Source organism: Lagopus leucura, unplaced genomic scaffold (assembly GCF_019238085.1).
Source record: "Lagopus leucura isolate 7727_CA_CO unplaced genomic scaffold, USGS_WTPT01 Super-Scaffold_1, whole genome shotgun sequence".
NCBI lineage: Eukaryota > Metazoa > Chordata > Aves > Galliformes > Phasianidae > Lagopus > Lagopus leucura.
In genome coordinates this window covers 40,662,078-40,680,313 of record NW_024962250.1, presented here as the reverse complement: position 1 = coordinate 40,680,313, position 18,236 = coordinate 40,662,078, and the positions used below count along the sequence as shown (strand labels likewise).

General features: G+C 47.4%; 2 protein-coding genes across 3 annotated transcripts in view; both read right to left on the bottom strand.

Moving 5' to 3' along the window:
- Nucleotides 1-303: 303 nt before the first annotated feature.
- Nucleotides 304-11,936, bottom strand: KLHDC2 (kelch domain containing 2). Its single transcript, XM_042875459.1, has 14 exons — nt 11,826-11,936; nt 10,586-10,747; nt 9,575-9,654; nt 8,475-8,592; nt 7,356-7,471; nt 6,029-6,110; nt 5,849-5,932; nt 4,891-4,971; nt 4,755-4,813; nt 4,319-4,428; nt 3,494-3,566; nt 2,453-2,540; nt 1,511-1,563; nt 304-1,263 (listed from the first exon to the last, which is right to left on the bottom strand). Exons 2-14 carry the CDS (start codon nt 10,739-10,741, stop codon nt 1,140-1,142), a joined length of 1,224 nt encoding a protein of 407 aa, XP_042731393.1. The 5' UTR covers nt 10,742-10,747; nt 11,826-11,936; the 3' UTR covers nt 304-1,139.
- A 190-nt stretch (nt 11,937-12,126) lies between these two features.
- Nucleotides 12,127-18,236, bottom strand: part of KLHDC1 (kelch domain containing 1) — a 28,344-nt gene continuing 22,234 nt past the window's right edge. The window contains exons 10-13 of one of the 2 annotated variants that reach the window (XM_042867176.1): nt 18,074-18,146; nt 14,399-14,483; nt 13,829-13,881; nt 12,127-13,013 (exon numbers count right to left, since the gene is read on the bottom strand). In XM_042867176.1, the coding sequence (XP_042723110.1) occupies nt 12,839-13,013; nt 13,829-13,881; nt 14,399-14,483; nt 18,074-18,146 (386 nt within the window). In that variant the 3' untranslated portion in view covers nt 12,127-12,838. Of the gene's footprint in view, nt 13,014-13,828; nt 13,882-14,398; nt 14,484-18,036; nt 18,147-18,236 lie in introns of both variants that reach the window. The other variant, XR_006178111.1, reaches the window with a different exon arrangement.

Here is an 18,236-nt window from a genome sequence, read left to right as displayed (position 1 = left end):
ATATGCTTGACTTGAGAAAAGACAGTTATTTTCTCCAACACGCAGCATGGAGGCAGGCCAGGAGCCAAAAATTCCAGCTCCAGCACTTCCCCAGCTCCCAGCAGTGCAACCTGTGCTGTGTAACTCTCACCACTGCACAAAAGAGCAGCACACACAGAGGAGCAGAATGAGTCCACGTGCAGCTGCTCATCAGCACAGCCTGGAGGTCTCAAACTCTCTCCACAGCCCTGTGAGCTCTCCCAGAAGCCCCAGCTAAAGCTTGGAAAAGAAATGAGTGCAAACATCACACTGCAGGAATCGTTATGTCCTACAAGTCAGTTGTTTATTGACTTTTTTCACTAAACAAGATGTACCCCATTCCCAACAGCAGCACAGCCTGCCCTGTGCCCCAGGTGCCAGCAGGCTGAGCTTTGCTGCAGGTGAGCTCTGCAGTTCCTGACAGCTGACAGCAGGCTCAGGCACACTCAGTTACACTGCTCAGGGCAGAATATCTGCTACCTAAGGTTCACAATTGAAATTCCACAACATAAAAAGAGTTTCATAGACCAGACCAAGCAGAGAGCCGTGGTGCTTTGACAGCTGAAGGTTTACAACAGTTTAGCAATTTGGGTCACGTACAATTTCCAAATCCCGTTTCTCTGACCTTTGTAGCAAAGTATGAGAAGCAGTTCCCTAACAGCACAGACTAAAACAGGACTCACCCATCACAGCACTCTTCAGCACAGACTAAAGCAGCGCTTCTCCTTCCCGTGTCTGCAGGGCCTCTCTATCTGCTGCACAGCCACCGACGTCCACAGCAGCAACTGGGACTTCAGACAGCGTTATTTCCATGTATCCACACCTCATTTTGCTCAGGGTTGGCCCTCACAAGTAACTTCACGGTGGACAAACCCACAACTAGGTTTGGCTGAAGCACAGCATCCACCTCCACTTGCATTAAATACATTTATTGCAAACATCTTTACACAAAAATAGGTTTTCTCTAGGCCATTCACATGCAACTTCAAGGCGGGAAGCAACTACCTACAGTACAGCTACTTCATCTATACAGGTTTCATGTCTGCCACACGTGGTACAATTAATTATTACATCTTAGAACTGACCATCCATGCACCACTCAGAGCTGTCAGCACAGGAGCTCAGGAGCCAGAGGTGTTGTTGCTTCCGAACCGTTGATTGACGCTGTGCAGCAAGTGCTTGGGGAGGCAATTCCAGGAGCTGGCCAACATCTCCTTAAAGCAAATGACTGCTTCGAGGCACAGCCTGGGGGACAGGAGCACACAGCTGCTGTTAGCATGAATGGAGTCCTGCAAGGTGAGCTAATGATCATTTACAGCTGTCTGCTGCTACACCACTACTGAATCTCACTCTGTGCCCATACTCAGCTGCTGTTGTTTCAGCTCTCTTTAAAGGAAGACATGTTTCCAAGCATTTTAGATTGGCACTAAGCCTGCACCAGCTGCTTTAGAAGGGGGCACCACAGCTCAATGTTGAAGTCTTGCTTTCTTACCTTACAAGAGATCGTGGTTGTAGAGAAAACACAAGTATTTCATTACTGTGAGCCTGCACGTGGGAGGGAGAAAGAGAGAATCAGTTTGTGTGGATCCTATCATGACAGCAGAACCAAACCAGCCAAGGCTCAGAGGGATCTGGGTGAGGAAGGCAGACACAGCACAGGTCTGGGGCTGGAGTTCACATAAGCCAGACCCAGAACTGCTCACCAAACCCCGTGGTGCCTGCAGTTAGCACTAAGGGAACCACAGGTGGATCAGTGCCCCCCATCCTGCTCTGCCTGGCCAGCACCCAGCTCAGCAAACGGAACAGCAGCAACCCAACAACCCCTGCGGGTGCTGCTGGAGCTTCCAGGGATCTGCATGTGAGATCCTCTGGGCCCAGGGACTGCAGCAGGCTCAGCAGTCGCTGTTTTTTATTGTTGTTTTTAAGGATGAGGTGTTGCACCACTCTTGTTTGCCACTTGCTGGTTCCACCTGACACCCTTGGTTCTGACATTAAAATGCACAGCTGTGCCTGTTCCCAGTCACTTTCCAGCCACGTGGGGACTTCACAGACCATAATACTCCCTGTCCTGGCTAAAGAAACCCATTCTGTGCCACGTGGCCTCAGCAGGGCACCGCAGTGAAGAAACTGCTTTGGAAGGGGCCCACTGAGCTCACCTGGTGAGAAGCACCGAGCAAAGCTAAAGCAGGAGCCAGCAGATGAGAGCTCCAAGTGAAACACCACCATGAGGGAAACAAACCACGTCTGTTTGAACACTCAATAGTGACCTGCTCTAGAAAAGCAGCACGTTTCCCCTTTGAGCTTTGTTTGTGTGTCTGCCAGTCCTGCAGACACAGGATGAGAAGCACTTCATGCTGCAGCACTAAAGAATTGCAGCTCCTGCAGGCAGGGCAGGGCTGTGCAAGAAGGAAAGCAAAGCTTGGGATAAACTTACAGCTTTAGAATGGGCCAGCAAGTTGTTGGCACAGCCCCCAAAGACGATCACCTCTCCCTCTTCGCTTGCACAAGCAGTGTGCCACAGCCTGCAAACAGAAGGCAGCATTCAACAACAACACTCCACCCAAAAAGCCACGTCTGGGGTTTGAACTTGAAGCTAACACACACAGGTCTGCCTTCCCAACGCTGTCCTGCAGCACTGACCAATGCAATGGGAGTTTGTGGTTTGAGGAATAGAACTCCTGGCCGGTCAATGCTGGACTGGGCAGGCTGCTCTGGTTAGGCTCAACTGCCTGCAGATACAGGCACACATCAAACTCCTGCAGGATGGCTGCAATGAAAATACAGCCTGTAAGAGCACTGTGTGCCCCTCGAGTCAACAGGCTGAAGGAACAGGATCTGTACCTCTCTTGTGGCTTTGAAAAACAGCCCCCTCCTCACTGCCAGCAGCAGGGCCCATGGGCACAGCAGGGAACCACTGCTGCCATAAGCCCAACCCAAACCTCTTCCCCAGACACGATGGGTCACAGCTCACATGACACACGTGTTTATGATGCCCTATGCATGCATCACCACTGCTTCAGTGCTTTTAAAATTGCTGGTCATCACCTCCAATTTACTCAGGAGGTCTTTATGGAATACAAAAACACCCCGGGGGGCACAGGGCCAGCTCTGAATGAAGACGCTGAGAACTGTGTGTGTTTGTGGCACAGCAGGGACACACGGGCTCCAGCCAGCTCCTGTGCTGGCACACACAGCTCAGGGCCCCTTCAGCCTGCACATCCAGCCCCAAATCCCTGTTTCCTGCAGCTTCACAAACAAAGCACTGAGCTACATGCTGGCTGCTTCCACCGCAGGCACAGCACTGTCATACAGATGCTGCATGTCGGTGTTTGTGGGGTAGGAAATGCTAACACAGGGTATTGTGCTGTTAGAAAGACAAGCAGTGTGAGCAGTGTGTGTCCCCCCTCAGTGCCATCACAAACAGGCCCCTTATTCTTTTTTCTTTGCTAAGTTTCCAAGTAAGGGTGCACCATACCTGGGTTTTTCAGAGTAGTTATGCTCAAACTGTACCCACTCGTTCTTGCTGATACAATAAATCCAGGCATCACCTGAAAACAAACAAAACCCCAAATACAAACGGGATTCTTTTAGTTCTGTCATGGTTGTTGCAGTAAACCAGTACTATGGTATAATACAGTGCAGGCTGTATAATCTTTGTTCTTAAATAAATCAAGTTTTTCAGGACAAACCCTCTGCAGCTTGGGGGAACGGCTGTTTACAAGGATGGATGGTGATGGGACAAGGGGGAATGGTCTTAAAGTGAGACAGGGGAGGTTTGGGTTGGATATGAGGAGGAAGTTTTTCAGCCAGAGGGTGGTGAGGCACTGGCACAGGTTGCCCAAGGAGGCTGTGGATGCCCCATCCCTGCAGGCATTCAAGGCCAGGCTGGATGTGGCTCTGGGCAGCCTGGGCTGCTGGTTGGCGACCTGCACACAGCAGGGGGTTGGAGCTGGATGAGCACTGTGCTCCTGTGCAACCCAGGCCATGCTGTGATTCTATGAAGCTCTGGGCTGCCTGTCTGAAAACAGCACTTTAATAGGAGGAAAGACAGAGAACTGCAGAGCTCTTACTAACTGCAATTTGCACGTGATGTTTCTAGAGCAGCCTGAGCTCTGTAAATAGCAATGTCTGCACACACTCAGTGACTCCTACTCTGTCAACTCAGCTGCTGGCCACAAGGAACCGGATCACAGGACATCACAGGACGTGGAGGGAATGTACAAAGACTTCAGGGTGACTAGGCAGTAGCTCAGGCTCTTACTGAAGAACACAAAGACAAAATCCTTCTGGAATGACTTACTTAATGGCTGCTTGTCAGTGGTGAATCCTCCAAAGAGAAAGAGATGATCAGAGGAAATGGGTGTTAGAGAATGCCAGGAGCGGCCCACCGGGCAGACGCCTTGTGCCGTTCTGTGTTTCAACAAGAGCACCATTAATCACTGATGTGCTGAAGTTAAACAGTGCTGCTCATTATCTTTCAGGTCTTTGACCCACATGACTTCGTGCTGCACGCAGGTCATGACCCAACAGCAAGTTTTTACTGTGTCTAAAGCAAAAAGAGCTTTGCTCATATGAGGTCTTGAAAAAACGCTGCTGGCAAAAACCAGGGAGCTCATCCTACTTGTGTCTGCTCACCTACTGCCGTTTACTAAGCTTCACTGCATTGATTAGAAGTGAATAAAGATGACACCTTTACACTGCTTTCCACACTAAGGAACTGGAGTTTTAGTACCTACATTTCATTCCACTCCCACGTATCCAAATTCAGGTAGTACAGGTCGTTCATTCGGGACTCCTACAACAAAGCAGAGCCTGGCTGGAGCGCTGCATTTGGGTTTTGGTAGCACAGCTCTCAGCAGGGCTGTGACTTACTCTGTATCTGCCTCCAAACACAAAGCCTCTGTTCCCCACTGTAGCACATGCATGAGCTGCTCGTGGTGATGGAGTTTTACCCTGGGAAAAGAAAACGTGAGATAAGAAGGGAAGTTTATCAGATGTGTTAACAACAGAAAACCTCATTCCAAGGGAAACCCCCACATGTGGGGCATCCCAGCCCCACAAAGCAGCCAGCCAAGGAAATGAGGGGCTGAGCTATGGTCAGACTTAAGGTCACCAAGGAGCAGGGAGCGAAAAGTCGTTCTGCGGGCAGAAATGTGTGAGGCAAAAGGCTTCACTGTAAACAAGGTAATGATATAATGAATGCCAGGCAGGATTTTTGTCGAGCTACTGTGAAGTATCTAAGATCCATAGGTATTCAGACAAAGCAGATCCTCGGTAATTTGAGCAAGGAGTTACTTATCTCACATTTCATTTCTTCAAACCCTGTGGCAGCCTCACTCTATTTGTCCCTAAATACTGCTGGGACACTTTAAATGAGGCCACTTTGCAGTTGCAGAGCTTTTTGTTTTGACAAGGATCCAGCAGTCAAGTGACACACAAGGAGCTGCCATGGACACACACAGGAAACCATGAACTTTGTTTCCCTGAGCTCCCCTTAAGAACAACACCACTGAAGCATGAAAGAAAGCAACTCAGTGGGAAAAAAGATGAAGAGATAAAGAGCACAGAACAGGCGAGCTTCTTACTTTTGGAGAGGAGGGAGAAGCCACAGAAACAATGTAAACCAGCACTTGTTATCGGCCTCAAGTCGCACCAGGTGGAGGCACAGGGGTTAGGAAGGATTTCTTTCATCAGCAACCTATTCTAACTTAAATGTAAGCAGTGAAGGCAGGCCTGGCAGAGTCATGTCTGATTTCACAGGCTGCTAGAAGAGATACAGCACGACTTTCTGAAGAGCTGTAACTTCAACTGCTGTAAGAACAGTGATTACCGTAGTTATAGGCTGGCTCCAGGTAAATGTTTCAGTGTCCAGAACATGCACGTGGTCATTCCACCCTCTAGGAAGCCCTGAATTCTTTAAAAATATTTACAGAGAAGCAAGTTTTAGTAGGCACTAATGAAATATTGGGTGTCAACAGAAATAACTTCAAGGTGAGAAAAGTTTGCTTACCCAAAAAGAGGTCTCATCAAATTCAAAAGTTCCTCGTTGTTTCCCTTCAGGAAAATAACCATAGCCTCCAAAAAAGATTAGCCTGAAACAAAACACGCAACAAACGTGATCACATTTCTCACTACCAATTAAAGCTCTGTAAAGGTTGGGCTCAGACTGAAGGCAGGGAAGCACCTCTGACTTCATTATTTCCAAAACATCAACAGTGCAAGTTTGCCAGGTGTGGGGCCCTGTTTCTTGCCTAACCGACCTCAGCACCCACACAAAAACCCTCTCTGGAGGTGTTTCCCAGGCCCCAGGCTGCTGAGCTTTGCTGCTGTTCTAAAAGCAAAGCTGCCAGGCCAGCTGCCTGATCCCCATGCTCCAGCCTTCACTCTCAGGGCTCCCACACAGAACTATGGGTTCCTGCCTCTGCCCTTTCCAAGCGTGCTGCTCAATTTCCCCAGTCCCAAAAGATTCACAAACAGTCCTTTGAGAAGCCGTGGAACATAGAGAGCGTGTGGGTGAAAAGAGAGAAGCCACCAGAGGGGAGAGGGCTGAAAGGCAGAGCTCAAGTGGCTGTTCTGCACGGAGCCCTGTGTTTTTGCCAGAAAGTCTTAATGGAGAAACAGGAAACAACCGATAAAGCTGACAGAACTGCCACAGCTCGAGTCCTGCAAATCCACAGTGAGCTGTCTCTCCATGCCTGCAATCTGGAAAGGAACACCACAGGCACTCTGCAAGCTTTGCTTTCTCTGCAGCGAATCCCACAACAAATGCAACCAGCACAAACCAGGCAGAATTAAGAACATGCACTGCTGAAAAAGCAATATATGTTCTTTTATTAAAATGGCTTCCTGCTCTCCTGCTCGTGAAGCATCAAAGACACACAGGCTGTTCCCCGAGATAAGAACAACAGATTGCATTTTGTGTGTAATGGGAATCCCAGAACAGGCTTCTCTGTCCTTGCCAAGAAGGGCACAGATACAAGCAATCACTCTTTAGAACAGCAGACCAAGAAGGCACTGTGGAAGATTTGCCTGTAAGGAGCCCACTGTTTGCACCGTGACTCACGTGGATACTTTGTGGCTTACACACACCCAGACTGGGAATTAGGTCCCTCATTTAGCAACAGCTAAAGGACAGAGCAGATTTAAAAGGCTGGGGGACAAATCCAGCATCTTCCCAAAGCACATTTGTGCTGCAGGCAAGAAGTCCTGCTGCTGCAGCTCTTGTGCAAACAGAAAGACACAACAACAGCAAGGCTGGGAGTGATGAAAAGTGCACACACACACACACACACACACACACACACAAGGACTGCTGTGCTTTGCTGCTGGAGCCTTACTTGTTTTTGTAAACCCACACGCCGAGTTTGTCCTTTGATGAAGGGGGGACCCCCTGACACTCTACTCTGACCCACTGCAGCACTTTGTCCGTGGATCTGGAATTTAACATGTAGAACTGTAGAAAATAAAAAGATTTCTTTTACCCAAACAGTTAGCTGAAAGCCCAAGTCTGACTGATGCTACACCAACAACCTGTAATTGGCACGCATTGGTACAGCAGCACTACGTGAGCTCTCTCTCCCTCACTGCACAGAGCACAGATAACATGAGGAATGAACTGTGGACCCAAAGATCCTTTTGCAGACTCAGGCCCCAAACATTCTGTTACAAAAGGAACAGGACCGTGCACAAATGGGACCATTCAGAAGCAAATGAAGGTGTGTACAACATCACAACTGCCCTGTAACTTAACAGAACAGTTCCAAAAAAGTGTTTTTAAAGCTTTTGCACAACACCTCCTGAGATTAATTCAGCAACCTCTGGAAATTTCCACCTTTCAAAGAAGCAAACCTGGAAGCTCTGGTGTGATATAATTTACAGGGTGAACTGCAGAGCAAGTGCCTCCCAAACAAGTAAAAGGTCACAGCGCTCCTCTGTGCTGGAAAGCCACCAGAGAGCAATGGTGCAGAGCTGGAGGCCAGCCTCAAGTTTGGAAAACAGATTATCTGACCTGCAGCAGAGAACTAACACACCGAATGGATCAAAGTGTGCCAGCTGATCACCTGAGTGGAAAATACAGAAATTCACGTGGTGAGCACAGCATTTTGTTAGCCAGAACCTCTCAGGCAAGCACAAAAACACATGGCTTCAGTTGGTTTGCACCTGAGGAAGCTGCTGACAGGGCACAAAGGCTGCTATCTGCTTGCCAGTAGGTGAAGCCACGGAGCACACAGGGCCTGGATCCACGTTCAGGATCCCATTACTAACATTAAAGCTCTGAACCGATTTCCGATCCGTCCAGCAATTCAGAAGAAAAAGCTTCTGTGATTTGCTAAGTCGATACATTTCCTGCTATGGATCGATTTCAAGTAACTGAGAAGTCCAGCTCTGTACAGAACGGGACCAAAAGCTAACGATGAGGGACTCGTTTGTGAGAAAGGGTTTACTAAATCACTGACCTTGTTTGTGTTGCCACGTGCATGGTGTCCTCCAAACAGATACACCACCCTGTCTACACATACAGCACAACTTCCAGACATGGAGGGTGGAACATCTCCCTCTGTCTTACTCTTCTTCCTACGAACACAGATTCAGACATTATAGTTACCCAAAATAAACAGGAACGACTTTGTCTGGAGTGAAAACCTGAACCACCACCATCACATCTGTAACTCCGACAGATCGCTGTGCAGCACTCAGCTCTGAGTTTTTCAGACCCATGAAGCTGAACACTTCACAACACCAGGCACTATGGGGAGCTGGGGTGGGGAAAAGACAGCTGAATTATCACGTGGTTTCTGGGGGAGGAATCCTGTCTGCCCAGTGCAGGAGTTCAGGGTGCTTTTCCCATTCCATATCCCAGAAGAACCCCAGGCAAAAAGGCTGCACCTGTCCAAACTGCGGGTTTCATTTTGCTGCTGTTTTTCTCTAATGTCTGTAAACACCATAAACACACTGAAGGCTTCCCAAACCACTCTGCCAAGCAAGAAGTGCTGAAGTTGCATTTCCTGCTAAGCACGGAGGAGACTGGGCTTCACTGCACGTGGCCCCAGCCAGCTACAGCATCAGAGCAGTGTTCCCTTCTCCTCCTGTGCTTTCAGGCATGCAGTTCCACACCACGTTATGGCCCCTAGCAGACCCAGCAGCTTCTTTGGCAGCTTAAATACTTAACAAAAAGGACAACAAATAAAACACAGGAGGTACCCACAACGCTTCCTCCGCCACCATGTGGCACCCACTCAGTGCTCAGGTGTTGCATCCTACCCCAGACATCCCAGGACACCCCATGCTGATGCTGACATTTGCCTGTGCTGACTCCCTGAGCTCTCTCTCCCACTTCACCCCACTCACTCCTGGGAAAATTTGTTTATCACATGAAAAAAAACACAAAATAACAACTTTGGAAGTATTGTACACAGTATGCAACAGCAGGATAGGTGGGAACAAAAAAGTCAGGGAGTTCCCCTTCTGCCCACAGACCCTCAGTGTGGTCATTGTACCAATTTAAGACTTGTTCTTTCCATAAAGCAAAAGATATTAAGTTAATTATTTACTGTACCATCTTCCAGTTTCCATGTTGTAGATCCATATTTCATCTCTAGGCAGATAGAAGTCATAAAATCCCCTAACTTGGGCATTCTGCAGAACATATCAGAAAAGAAAAAGGACGCTTGAAGTACAGGCAGCTCTGAATGTTTGCAAGCCCTCACAGACCCAACCTGCAAAAACAACAGGAGCAGTGCCTGCTGCCCTCTTATACCTCCTGCCTGCACACAGCAGTTTGAACGTTATTACTGTTTCTGCTGGGGACCAAACTCCCCATGGGGCCACAGGCTGGGACACATGGAAGCTGAACCCTACGTTCACATGCCAGGCAGAGCAGCCTGGGTGCACAAAGGAGCCAAAGTGCTCTTTGTAATTCCCATTCCCATGACACCAACTGAATAATCACAGAACCACAGCAGGGTTGTGTTGAAAGGGACCACACAGCTCCCAGCCCCACCCCTGTTGTGGGCTGACTTCCCCCCAGCTCAGGCTGCCCAGGGCCCATCCACGGCCTTGGGCACCTCCAGGGATGGCAATACATCAAAGCTTTGTCTTGAGCTAAAATTCACCCACTGAATCTGCTGTCCAGTGAAAAATGATTCCTTTTCATTCCTGTCAAAACTGTAGAATGGTTTGGCTCCACTTGCCATGCATGCACCTCAACATGTTAAATAACCAACTCGTGATTGGTAACATGCAACATACAGTTGTGCTGATAACGGTGTAAAAAAAGCAACACTTTGCAGGGAACGCATTCCATAGCAGATTGTATGTTCTACCTTTATAACTGGAGCTTTAGCTTTTTAGAGGAGGGATCATAATCACAGCATGGCCTGCGTTGCACAGGAGCACAGTGCTCATCCAGTTCCAACCCCCTGCTGTGTGCAGGTCACCAACCAGCAGCCCAGACTGCCCAGAGCCATATCCAGCCTGGCCTTGAATGCCTCCAGAGCCACGTCCAAACAAACAGTACACAATTACAAGCACTAAGGGTAACAGGCAGGTAGCACAGAGCACAGTGTACCTTGTATCCTCCCCAGACGTACATGCAGCGCCCATCAGTCACTGCCACGTGCCCACTGCGCTCCGCAGGGCTGTCGTTCTCCAGCTGCTCAAAGCTGTCCTCAGCTGGAGCCGGGAGCTCTTCATCTGCCTGCAGGTCTTCATTATCATCAGCCATTTTGATCTGGTGCGACACACAATAACGGAACGGTTTTGAAAACCATCAGGGTAAACAGAGGGAAAAAAAACGATAAACCACACGCTTTCAGAATGATGTTCTTCAGGAAGAAGCTTTCACATCACTCAGGAAAGTTTTAGAAGGGCAACAGAGCTGTGAGGGCTCAGGAGCGCATATCTTACAGGGAGTGGCTGAGAGAACTGGGACTGCTGAGTCCGGAGAAGAGCTCAGAGGAGCCCTCATCGCTCTCTACAACTCCCGAACAGGAGGTGGTGAGGTGGGGGTCAGCCTCTGCTCCCTGGCAACAGTGACAGCATGAAAGGTGATGGCCTCAAGTCGTGTCAGGGAGGGTCAGCTGGATGTTAGGAAAAACAATGTCTCAGAAAGAGCAGTCAGGTGCTGGACAGGCTGCCCAGGGAGGTGGTGGGGCCACCGTTTTGGGCCTCCAAAGCTAAGCCTCCTCCCCCCCAAACCATCCGTGCTGCTCAGTGCAGGACCTCACCTACATCGCAGAACAAAACAGAGCCCCTCTCTGCATTACACCGCGGACAGAAGGCCCAAACCTACCGACGGGGCCCAGGAGGAGCCCCAGGGCAGCACCAGCTGGGAGGTGCCAGCCTCAGGCCGCCAGCTGCCGGAGCCTTCGGGCGGAGCGAGGGCTGAGGCGGCCGGGGGCAAAGCAGGGCTCGGTGCGGGCAGGGAAAGGTCTTCAGGGGGGCACGGAACGCGAGCGGGCTGACGGCGACTTCAGCCTGAACCGCCTCAGGGACCGGCACCGCAACACCCCCAGCACGCAATTCTGCCGCGTTAGTTACGCTTCAGAGACCCCTGCCCACCCCTCTGCCTCAGGCCCACCAGACCCGCACCGAGCCCTGCCCACGACCAGCACTATTTGCGCGCCGTAGAAGACACGCCACACAACGCTTGTGGCCTTCGGCCACGCTCCCCCCGCACCGAGCGGCCCCGAGCCCCGCACGGCACTCCAGCCCTTGCCTCAGGGGACCCCACCGCCTCCCCTCAGCGCGGGGCCGAGGCACAGCGCTCGCACAGCACCGCTCCCAGCCCAGCCGCACCCCCCGCTCACCTCAGCGGGCCCCGCGCAGCACCAACAACCGCCGGGGCCGCACTTCCGGCCGCACCGCGCAGCACCAACAACAGCAGGGCCGCACTTCCGATTGTACTGCGCAGCACCAACAACCGAGGGCCGCACTTCCGGTCGTACTGCGCAGGCGCAGCTCCGCCCGGCGGGGGAGGGGCCGCAGACGGGGCGGCGCACGGGCGCTGCGCCATGCGCGAGAGGTTGGGGGTGTTGGGGAAAGCTGTCGGTTTCAGATCGTAGCTTTCGGACTGTAACACGTCACAAAGCATCCAAACGGGTCGCTCTCCAACTCTCTATAAAACTTTAATGACTGCGCTCCTGTTAACTAGGTATCTGAAACAGAAAAATAGCGAGTACTACATCTGCTCTTCTTTAACCAATAAATAAACGTTTTTTCAACAATTAAATAGAAACTTTACACGTTCCAACACAACGTACAGTCTATTTCCCAAAGCACTCGGTGCTGACAAGCGCTGTAACGCTCCCTCCCCTCTCGGTGCGGCTCCCTTCAGGCTGTGCTTCCACCCCCCGGTGCAGTGTTCAGCCCTGCCTTTCAGCCAGGTGCCAGATACCAGTTTGGTTGATCTAACGGTGGGATTCGGTGGTGCTATGCCAGGTGTGACTCTCCCAAGGGCAGTGCTCCACTCGCTTTTCAGAAGGCTGGTGCCATAAGGCTGCGGTAAGCTCTGTGGCTTAAGCCACATTTTGGTCAACTGCATTTGGTGGCACATCACCTTCCAGAGGAACAAGTTGTATGGGCTGTCTCGTTAAGACCACAACAGTAGAAATTAACAATACATACAAATTAAATTTTCCCAATTTCCTACGGCGCAGAAAACAAAACGTTTTCCATGAAAAGGAATTCCTCGTTCTCAAACTTCACTTAGAAACTCAGCTGAACATACTGTTGTTCTGTAGCATTAGGAAAGTTCACTAACAAAACACTTGGCCGTACGCTGTGAAGAAACCAAAGTGTTCAGCAGCTGTGTGCCCACTGCTCATGTGCTGCTCAGCTGGCACTGCCGCTCCGTCTCTGCTTTCTTCTCTTGCCGGTGGTTCATTGCAGCCCAGAAGGTTATTTTCTTCAGCACCTGCTGCAGAAGTTTGGATGGCAAACAAGGGATTTGATTGTTCAGTAGGGCTGCGTTTTTACCAATGCAGTCAAGGCACAACCTGAAGAAGAGGTAGGGAAAAAAAAAAGAAATAGGAACATTATTTTTTTTTTTAATTAAAAAAAAGGTCCTTAGAGTTCCCAGCACAACAAAGATGTGGGGCTCTTGGAACAAGTCCAGAACAGGGCCACTAAGATGATCAGAGGGCTGGAGCACCTCTCCTGTGAGGAAAGGTTGAAGGAACTGGGCTTATTTAGCTTGGAGAAGGCTGCAGGGAGACCTCATGGTGGCCTTCCTGTGCTTAAAGGGAGAGGATAAACAGGAGGGGAACGGCTGTTTGTGAGGGTGGATGGTGATGGGACAAGGGGAATGGTTTTAAAGTGAGACAGGGGAGGTTTGGGTTGGAGATGAGGAGGAAGTTTTTCCCCCAGAGGGTGGTGAGGCACTGGCACAGGTTGCCCAAGGAGGCTGTGGATGCCCCATCCCTGCAGGCATTCAAGGCCAGGCTGGATGTGGCTCTGGGCAGCCTGGGCTGCTGGTTGGCGACCTGCACACAGCAGGGGGTTGGAGCTGGATGAGCACTGTGCTCCTGTGCAACCCAGGCCATGCTGTGATTCTCTGATTTAGGTAAGTTATCTGTAACCCAAAGCGGCGCTGAGTAAAAGCTTCGTGCAATGTTGAGTACACGTGTTGTGCACACACATGCAGGAGACAGAGGATTAGACACCAACTGGTGTTTAAACTGCTATGGATTATCATACACTGCATGTTTCAAAGGTTTGCTGAGTCATTTTACAGTTTACCTGCCTACACAGGATTACATTAAAACCTTTGTGTACAAACAGCACCAGAGCGATGTAAACAGCATCAGCTCACCTGAGAAGTGAGTAAGGTTGTGTCTGAAATATCAACAAGTCACTGCAGTGACCCTGATTGAGAGAAAGAAAACAAGCATGTAAATGACAAACAGCTTTTCTCAGAAATACTGCTATTTTGTACATCAATATAACACCTATTGCTACACCCAAAGTTTTAAATTGCAGACAAATAATTATTTAGAAAGAATCTGAATAGTAGACTTCTTTATGAGCCTAACAAAAGCAAGAAAAACCCTTTCTAAACTAGCTTTCAGGAACACCTAAGGTCACATCATCCTCTCATATCCTTGTATCAGGAAAAACTTCTTTACTGAAGGGGTTGTTAAGGACTGGAAGGGAGTGGTTGAGCCTCCATGTGTTTGAAGACTGTTTGGATGTGGTGCTCAGGGCCATGATTTAGCAGAGGGTTGTTAGGGTTGGATGGTTAGGTTGTGGTTGGACTCGATGATCTTTAAGGTCTTTTCCAACCTGAGCAATTCTATGATTCTATATCAGCAACTGTATTAACTTCATTTTATTTCACTTATATTAACTATAGTGCTGGGATTTTGTTGTTCAGTTTACTGACCGTGTCCATGAAGTGCAAGTCATCTTTGCTTCCACCAAACACCATCACCTCTCCTTCTTTTCCAAGGCAGGCTGTATGCCACAGTCTAGAAATAACATTGTGAATAGGTTTAGTGACCAAATAACAATGAGCAGATGTGTGTTATCAGTAAAACAATTCCAAAAGTTAAATATTTTTATGCAATACATCCACATATTAACTACCTCACACACTTTCCTACATTCCTCATATTCAAGTTTCTTTTCACAACTCTTCCATTAGGGGGTCTGCATTCCTTTAAATTAAAATGGAAAGGTCACCTTTGCTCAGTCCTGGGATTGCACTTCTTGTGCACAGAGAGCCTTGAAGTCTCATTCTTCTCACACCACTTAGCAAGAAGAATTGCAAGGTTTGAAATAATTAATTTTACAACTTGCACTGTGAGGTGGAGAAACAATAAAGCTGGTTCTTCATTGTTTGTGTCTTAAGGAAGACTTTGTTTGCTAGTGAGCCCTCAGCTCCACGGGAGTGAAGCCCAGTACGAGTCCTTCTTTTCTGTCTGAGCATTTATTTGCACAGAGTAATACCCTGGGAAGTACCTCTGAGGTTTCTGCTTTGTCAAATATTACTGATCAACTGATTCCAAACATACATGGGAAAGAGAGGCAGATGTACATGTAGAGTAGTGCAACATAACCCCCACCTTTTAGAAAACCAAGACAAAGACATTATTTAAAAGGTTTTCAAAACTAACCCAGTCCCTTAGAATATCACGTAATTATTCAATTACTGAACAATACAAAAGGAGAGAGCAATGTGAATATCCTTTCCATGAGAATTTTGGTGAATGATTACATTTCATGCAGACCAGTACATTTTTGTCACTACTTGACTTGGCTGTATTGTAGTTACTTTGTCTTTTGTATCAGTGGTGCAACAGAAAGTTGCAGTGGAGAAATTTTAGAAAGCAAGCTTTTATCAAAACAGCCTTTATCCTGTTTCTTTAATCCATGAGATAATTGTATTTGTTTCAAAGTCATGGGGATTTTAGTACTGACTCTTATCCCTGAGCACTAGGATGAGAGCTTCGTAGCACAGATTATCTCATATCACTTTTATGCTTACCCCAAATCTCACGGGGGTCATTTTCTGTGCATCAATTACTTATGCCATGTCCACAAGTAATTTGTATTGTACGTGTAAAAGCAGGTAGTATAAAAACAGCAGCAAAAACAAAACAAAAAAGTTGGCTTAAATAATCTTGCCTTGATGACGACTCTGCTACTTCAGTAGCTACACCTTGCCACATTTACTTTTTATTGCTAGCAGACAAAAACATGTCAGTTTTCTACTGGTGTATCACCACTGAAGTAACTGCTGCAGGATGATTACAGCCACAGAGCTCTGGCCCCTTAAGTGAACTTAACCAAAACAACACATGCAGCTACAGCTCTTGTGCAAAAGGAAGCATTCGCACTTTCTTACTCCATTCACTTCAATTATTCACCGCTCTCCTCAGGCTGAACTGCGTCCCACCTTTTCTCTTCCTCATACCTGTGGATAGATCTGTCTCTGCCTTATCTGCCTTAGGGAAACTCTGGCCTGGACTTCATCACCGAAGAACACTTGAAGCCTTTCCTGCCTTCACCTTGTTGCCATCCTATCTTGCAACCTGATGCATTTCTCTATAGACTGACAGAGTTTATGTCCTCTCACAGCTGCTCTAACTTAGCACCTAAACATTCTAATAAAGCATGTTATTTAAATTACACAGGAGCTGAATTCATGTAACCTTTTACATAGCTCTTCTATCTACAGTAACAGAATTACATGGCAATGCAAACACCAGGAATTTCTAAATTAAACATATAATTTGTTAATTGATTTGGCATGCAAAACGTTTTCTAAAGCACAATTTATGGATAGAAAAAAATATATTCTTTTCTACCAATAAAGAAAAAGGAGACAATTTACTGGAAAAAGGAGGTTAAATGAAACTAAAGGAACTGTTCTTTAAAGAATTTAATGAGAAACAATTTTGCAGAAGCACCAGGAAAATATACTGACACATGGAGTAATGCAGCAGAGAGAAATATCTAACCTAAGTACACATTTAAGTATAATGCCAGAACATTTTAAGTCCTATTGTTAAAGGCATGTGAGCAACTCATTCAGACTAATTCAATATATAGACAGGTTTTTGCTGTGGCTTCTTTTATGGGTTTCCAAGACTTGAAAAAACGTTACTGCAATATCTTCCTTTAAAAAGGTGGTGCTGGACTGTCATTTGCTTCCTTATCAGTGAAGGGCAACTGTCCTCAGCCTACCAACACTGTACACCAAAATCTGAAGGCAGCAGAGAACAGCAAGACACATTTGAACTGGAGGGAACTTTCAGACACTCATGAGATGGGAACCCCATGGCTCCATTCTCTCAGGGCTGCATGCACAGCAAAGCAAGCAGTACCAGTCTCAGTTGCCCTTTTTTGGTGCTTCCACAGCAGCAAGGCAGGTGGATTGCTCAGCAGCCTCTCTGTCAGCACAGTCAAGTGACAGGGAAGCTTTGCAGCCCAGTAAGGGATCTGCCATTGAGCTGCCTGTAAGCCCCCTGGGGCTCAAGAGTGCCAGCAACCAATGTTTTTACAGCTTAACTGCAGAGAAAAGGCTGAGCTGCAGGTTCCCAGCCTGCTGCTGGTAGGACGAGCACATCCTGCTCCTTCCCAGTCCCTTTCTATGATGCACCAAAAACTAAAACTGAATTACACGAGGGGAGGCAGTGCACTTCAGCAGGTAGCTTCTAGAAGCCCATCCGTGTAAAGAATCAAACAGGAAGACTAATTAGCCTTGACAGCTAATGATGTGCTTAGTTATTTAAAGCAATCAGCAGTTTTCACATACCAGTTCACTGACTGTAAAAAGACAGAAAATATTCTATGCAGCTAAGGTATGAATTTATTTAGGCCTGAAATAGTTTTAAATATAAGAAAACAGAAAACTTGGTGGGCTATATTTTAAAGTAACCAAGGATAGGATAAAGTAGTCAGAAGTGATCTTTTTCTGTAGTCATGAACTTGAGAGGAAAGGGGAACAGAATCTGGGACACCACAGCCACATACATCCTAGACGTAGGGTTAATTTTGATTATCAGTTCTTAAAACTAAAAAACCAACTTTACAAGCCTTGATTGTGCTGCTTAAATCCAGCTGTTGTTTAGCACTAAGTCAGCTCTGCACACCTGTGATCATGATTAGTTGCTTCTGCTCAGAGAAAAACAAACCAAACCAAACCAAGAGCTGTCTGTAATTCTTTTGGAGCCCAAAAGGTCCGTCAGCATTTTAATTGTTGTCTTCCCCATGTTTCTCAAGATGTGTCATCATTAACCAGGGTGTGTAATTCTCCTTGGTTATAAAATTCCTCAAAGTTAAACAATATAAATTTTCTTGTATAAAAAGGTGAATTTGCATTAAAATATTTGAATGCAAATAAGCATTATAATTCAACTGTAACAACCACGAAGTAAAGCCTTATCTGCTGTGAAGGAGCATAAAGAAGTAGTGCAAGTTTTCAATCACACTGCATCCATTTTTGTAAAATATTTGTAAAATATTCTTATATAACATAGTTTAAAAACACTGTTGAGTAATTCAGAATTCCTTAACTTGAAATGTGTAAATTTCAGCAACTGTTATTGTGTACCTAGGCCTGCTCTTAGGCAGATGAGTAAGTTGTTTCCATCCATTTGTTGTGATGCTGTGAATCCAGCCATCACCTGTAAATAAGAACATATGTCAGTAGTTTATTACCTTCCCTTCACTTATACACAAAGCTCTGTGTTCCAGCAGGACGGTACATTAAGATA